Source organism: Sorghum bicolor, unplaced genomic scaffold (genome assembly GCF_000003195.3).
Source record: "Sorghum bicolor cultivar BTx623 unplaced genomic scaffold, Sorghum_bicolor_NCBIv3 super_41, whole genome shotgun sequence".
Taxonomy (NCBI): domain Eukaryota; kingdom Viridiplantae; phylum Streptophyta; class Magnoliopsida; order Poales; family Poaceae; genus Sorghum; species Sorghum bicolor.
This window is the reverse complement of record NW_018396416.1, coordinates 181,967-187,907: the sequence shown is the minus strand read 5'-3', so window position 1 is coordinate 187,907 and position 5,941 is coordinate 181,967. Positions and strand designations below refer to the sequence as shown.

The window sequence follows — 5,941 nt, the reverse complement described above, 5'->3', positions numbered from 1 at the left end:
TTCCCGATGGTACTCCTAGGTGAAGAGGCTCAAGTGAAAGCCTCGGTTCGGTCCGTCTGGAGATGGTGCTAATCGTGATGAAAGATAGGTGTACGGTTTGCATGGAAGCGTACCATATTCTTAGAAATCAATTTGGACGCACCCGATAGAACTTCTAGATCATGTGTGTCATATGGAATCTCGCTTCAATCTGTTTGGAGATAGTGTTATTTTAGGTGCAAGATTGGTGCATGGTTTGCGCATAATGCACCATAGGCTCAGAAACCATTTTGGAAGCACCCGATGATAATCCTAGGTGAAGAGGCTCAAGTGGAAGGTCGATTTGATCTATTTGGAGATAGTGCTAATCTTGATGCAAGATACGTGCACGATTTGCATGGAACATACCATATGCTAAGAAATCCATTTGGACGCACCCTAATAGAACTCCTAGATGACATGTGTCATATGGAATCTCGCTTCGGTTTGTTTGGAGACAAAGTTAGTTTCGGTGCAAGATAGGTACGCGGTTTGTGCCTAATTCACCATAGGCTAAGAAACTATTTTGGACGCACACGATGGTACTCCATGGTGAAGAGGCTCAAGTGGAATCTTGATACTGTCTGTTTGGAGATAGTTCTAATCTTGGTGCAAGATAGGTGCACGGTTTGCATGAAACATACCATATGCTCAGAAATCAATTTGGAGAAACCCGATGGAACTGTAGATCCACCCGATGGAACTACTAGATGAAGTGTATCATATGGAATCTCGCTTCGGTCTAGTTGGAGATAGTATTAGTTTCGGTGTAAGATAGTTGCATGGTTTGTGCCCAGTGCACCATAGGCTCAGAAATTGTTGTGGAAGTTCCCGATGGTACTCCTAGGTGAAGAGGCTCAAGTGAAAGCTCGGTTCGGTCTGTTTGGAGATGGTGCTAATCTTGATGAAAGATAGGTGTACGGTTTGCATGGAACGTACCATATTCTTAGAAATCAATTTGGACGCACCCGATAGAACTTCTAGATCATGTGTGTCATATGGAATCTCGCTTCAATCTGTTTGGAGATAGTGTTAGTTTAGGTGCAAGATTGGTGCATGGTTTGCGCATAATGCACCATAGGCTCAGAAACCATTTTGGAAGCACCTGATGATAATCCATGGTGAAAAGGCTCACGTTGGCCGGTCGGTTTGATCTATTTGGAGATAATGCTAATCTTGATGCAAGATAGGTGCACAATTTGCATGGAACAAACCATATGCTAAGAAATCCATTTGGACGCACCCCTATAGAACTCCTAAATGACATGTGTCATATGGAATCTCGCTTCGGTCTGTTTGGAGACGGAGTTAGTTTTGGTGCAAGATAGGTACATAGTTTGCGCCTAATGCATCATAGGCTAAGAAACCATTTTGGATGCACCCGATGATACTCCTGGATAAAGGGGCTCAAGTGGAAGCTCAGTTTGATTTGTTTAGAGTAGTGCTAATCTTGATGCAAGATAAGTGCACGAATTGCATCGAACGTACCATATGCTTAGAAATATATTTAGAAGCACCCAATAGAACTCCTAGATGACGTGTGTCACATAGAATCTAACTTCAGTCTCTTTGGACATAGTGTTAGTTTCGGTGCAAGATAGGTACACGGTTTGTGCCTAATGCACCATAGGCTAAGAAACTATTTTGGATGCACACGATGGTACTCCTTGGTGAAGGGCTCAAGTGGAATCTTGGTTCTATCTGTTTGGAGATAGTTCTAATCTTGATGCAAGATAGGTGCACGGTTTGAATGGAACATACCATATGCTCAGAGATCAATTTGGACACACCTGATGGAACTGTAGATGCACCCGATGGAACTACTAGATGAAGTGTATCATATGGAATCTCGCTTCAGTCCATTTGGAGATAGTATTAGTTTCGGTGCAAGATAGGTGCATGGTTTGTCCCCAGTGCACCATAGGCTCAGAAACCATTGTGAAAGTTCCCGATGGTACTCCTAGGTGAAGAGGCTCAAGTGAAAGCTCGGTTCGGTCTATTTGAAGATAGTGCTAATCTTGATGCAAGATAGGTGTATGGTTTGCATGGAACAAACCATATTCTCGGAAATCAATTTGGACACACCCGATTGAAAGCCCTAGTTTGGTTTTGGATAATTGATGAAACCTATGTGTACTAATCTTTGTCATGAGTGAAATACAAAGATAGGTTGGTACACACCAAGTGATGGAGCTAGATGATGGTCATGGTGATGGAGATGACCAAAATATGATATTCAAGTGCTCCAACTTGGAAAAGAAGAAAGAGAACAAAATGGGCTCAAGGCAAAGGTATTTTTAATAGGGCCATTTTGTTTTGCCACTCAAGACACCTAGAGGGTGTGAGTGGATTTAGGATAGATAACCGTACTATAAAAAGGAGAAATCTTTAATTACAATGGTTATCTAGTGCCACTAAGTGTGAGTCTCTTTTGCATATGCATTGCGCTTAGTGATGTGGTGAGAATACTTGAGAAAACCCTAAAAATTATTTGTGAAAATGCTAACTTAAGTGCTCAATTGTTTTTGGTACTTCGTGTTAAAGTTAGCAACTTAAAAAGGGGTTTTGAGTTAGAAAACCGAGCTAGTAGTCTTGCCCAAACAGCAAGGGGTCGATCGGATTTATTCACTGCCCTACCTGGATTTTCTAGTATTTGTGCTTGCAACAGAGAGGGGTCGATCGGAATTATTTCCTACCCGCACTGGAAATTTTCTGGTACTTTAGTTCACCCACGCCAACGGTCAAAAGCGTGTGGACCTGGAATTATTTCCTATCCGCACTGGATTTTCTCGTGAGTTTAGGCTGCTGCAACGGTCGGATGAGTGGCTGGCAGAGGATAAGGTCGGGTCTCACCCCTTCCTTTCTTTCTCCTCAATCCATTCCCCTTTCTTGCTCTCTTGAAGAACTCCAAGAAAAGAAAAGCTCTCCCCTTCTCCTCTCTCACTCCCAAGGATTTGTGCTCCATTCAAGTGAGAGAGCAAGCTCTAGAGATCGATTTGAGAGCTCCAAGAGGATCTCCTCCCTCTCCTCTCCATTCCCATGGTTGGTTCTCTTTGGTGAGAGGAGTTGAGGAAACCCTAGTGTTCATGCATTTGTGATTCATATTTGTGGCACTAGGTTGTGATTGTGATTGTGGATTTCTTATTACTCTTGGTGATTATCGTCACCTAGACGGTTGTGGATTTGTTGATTGGTGAGGGGATTTGGTGATTGTGTCCGCCCCCAATCAAGGTGATATTTGTGAGGGGTTCTTGGGCTTATTCCCCGGCGGAGTGCCAAAAGCCACTCTAGTGGATTGCGCGTGTCATTGAGCTACCTCTCTTGTGGTAGGTCCTTGCGGTGCTCGTGGTGAGCTTGGGTGTGGAATCCCAATTAACCGCCGAACCACGAAGTGTTGGTCGACACAACGGGGACTAGCGTGCCGGCAAGCACGTGAACCTCAGGAGAAAAATACAAGTGTCAATATTGTGATTGGTATTCTCCCGGTGAATATATTGATATACATTGTGATTGGTTCATCCTCTACATATCGGTATAATTATCACTCACCTCTTTACTTTCTTGCAAATTAGTTGTAACTAGTAGTTCCTAGTTTTGGCTAGTAGTAACTAGTTGTAACTAGTTGTAGAGATTAGTGACATAGTCTTTGCTTGTGCCTAGTGATTATAACCACTAGAATTTTTATATAGGTGGCTTGCAACTCTTGTAGAGCTAGAGCAAATTTGCTTTACGCCTTTTGTTATATTAATCCTTTGCTCTAGTGCCTTGTAGATTTTTTAAATAGGCTATTCACCCCCCGTCTAGCCATATTAGGACCTTTCAAGTGGTATTAGAGCCGTGGTCACCGTTTAGTGAAGGCTTAACAACCTCAGTGTGCAAATTATGGCTCATGTTGTGTTCAACCATGTTGGGGGCAAACCACCAATGTTTGATGGCACCACATCTTTTGATCAATGGAAGAGAAAGATGAAGATGCACCTTGGTACCATTCATACCAAAGTGTGGAATGTGACCAATAATGACTTTGTTATCCTTGATCCCGATAATATCACCGACAAGGATGAAATCAACCAACAATGCAATAATGCCGCTCTAAATGCCATATATCAAGGGATTGATTCAAAAGTGTTTGAACAAATCAAAGATCTTGAGAAAGCAAGTGAAGTGTGGCAAAGATTGATTGAGATATATGAGGGCAACCAAAATGTCAAGAGTGCCAAGTTGTATATGCTCAAGGACAAGCTATTCAACTTCAAGATGGAAAAAGATGAGTCTATTCCTGAAATGTTCTATAGACTCCAAGTGATTGTCAATGATCTCAAGAACCTTGGAGAGAAAGTGAAGGACGAGGACATCTCACATAAGTTCCTCATGTGTTTGCCAAAGAGATTCTCTACTTTGAGAAGAATGATCTTTAGAGAAGGATTGAGCAAGGTGACTCCAAATGAAGTGCTTGGTGACATAATGACCGATGCTCAATACAATGATGATCTTAGTGAAGGAGAACAAGACAAGAGGGAAAAGAATGACAAGAAAGAGAAGAGTATGGCATTCAAGGCTTCATCCTCCTCCAAGGGCAAGAGCAAGAAAGAAGAGTCAAGTGAGGAAGAAATGGATAGTGATGATAGGCTATGGCACTTCTAGTCCGCAAGATGGGCAAGTTCACGAAGAAGAAGGGCTATGGTGCAAGAAAGAGAAGAGACTTCACCAAAGGCAATGGCAATGGAAGGCTTTGCTTCAAATGCAAGAGCCCCGATCATGTGGTGGCCAATTGTCCACATCTTGATGATGATGATGATGAAAACAACAATAAGAAGGACAATAATGAGAGGAAGGAGAAGAAGTCCAAGAAAATGAGCTTTAAGAAGAACAAGAAGGGTGGTGGCTATATTGTCACGTGGGATAGTGATGCCGGTGATGATGAAGATAGTGATGATGAGAAGGAGTTGGAGGCCATGAAGAAGGCTTTCGGTGGTGTTGCTATTTCCAACAAACCATCTCTCTTTGATGATGCTACATCAACATGCCTCATGGCTAAGGCCACCAAGGTAACATATAATGATGATGCATGTGATGATGATGATTCTTGTAGTGATGATGATGAGGACCCTTCCAAGGAGGAGCTCATGGACATGTGTGAGCAACTAAATGAAGGCTTCCAAAAGAAGAGAAAGGAGTGTAAGGGCTTACTCAAGAAAGTCGAAGATCTTGAGAAGTCCCTTAGGGAGCTCCAAGCGTCTCATGAGTGTCTAAAGGAAGACCATGAGGAACTTGAGAACGCTCACACCAAGCTTGCAAAAGCTCACTCTATTCTTCTTGATCAAGCAAAGGTGGAGGACGTGAAGGAGACAAGAAGCATTGGACTAACTTGTGATATTGTGGATGAATCCTTTTATAAACCTATTGTTATATCACAAGCTAACCCTTCTTGTAGCTGTTCATCCACCACAACCGACTCAAGCTCAAGTATGAGTGATGGTTTCACTTGTGATGCATCCCTCATGATTGAGAATGAGACCCTCAAGAGGGAGGTGGATGAGCTTACTCACGCTCTAGGCAAGGCCTATGGCGGTGAGGCCCACTTGCTTAAGTGTTTGGGTAGCCAACGCTTTTCTCTCAACAAAGAGGGATTAGGCTACACCCCCAAGAAAGGCAAGACGGCCTTTGCAACTCACAAGCCTAGCTTTGTGAAGAGCAATGGTTGTTATTGCAATAGATGCAAGCAAGTTGGGCACCTAGAGCTTAATTGCAATAAAATGAACAAGAATAAGAAAAATGCTAATGTATCTTACATTTCTTTTGGTTCTTGTTATGTGCTTACCAAGGGTGAGAAGGGTGTGCATGCTAAGTTTGTTGGTACACCAATTGTGGGTTCAAAGAAGAAGTCCATTTGGGTACCAAAAAGCTTAGCCACTAACCTCCA

General features: G+C 42.7%; 2 protein-coding genes across 2 annotated transcripts; both read left to right on the top strand.

Moving 5' to 3' along the window:
* The first annotated feature begins 3,942 nt into the window (after positions 1-3,942).
* On the top strand, positions 3,943-4,662 carry LOC110431514. The gene has a single exon (XM_021450614.1). The coding sequence runs from the start codon at positions 3,943-3,945 to the stop codon at positions 4,660-4,662; it is 720 nt and encodes a 239-aa protein (XP_021306289.1).
* An 8-nt stretch (positions 4,663-4,670) lies between these two features.
* Positions 4,671-5,494, top strand: LOC110431513. The gene is made up of 2 exons (XM_021450613.1): positions 4,671-4,994; positions 5,453-5,494. Exons 1-2 carry the CDS (start codon positions 4,671-4,673, stop codon positions 5,492-5,494), a joined length of 366 nt encoding a protein of 121 aa, XP_021306288.1.
* The last annotated feature ends 447 nt before the right edge of the window (positions 5,495-5,941 follow it).

Coding starts and splice junctions, on each gene's coding strand:
- LOC110431514 (XM_021450614.1), top strand. CDS start 3,943: ATGTTTGATGGCACCACATCTTTTGATCAATGGAAGAGAAAGATGAAG.
- LOC110431513 (XM_021450613.1), top strand. CDS start 4,671: ATGGGCAAGTTCACGAAGAAGAAGGGCTATGGTGCAAGAAAGAGAAGA. Junction 4,995..5,452: donor TGAAGAAGGCTTTCGGTGGT/GTTGCTATTTCC, acceptor CCCTTCTTGTAG/CTGTTCATCCACCACAACCG.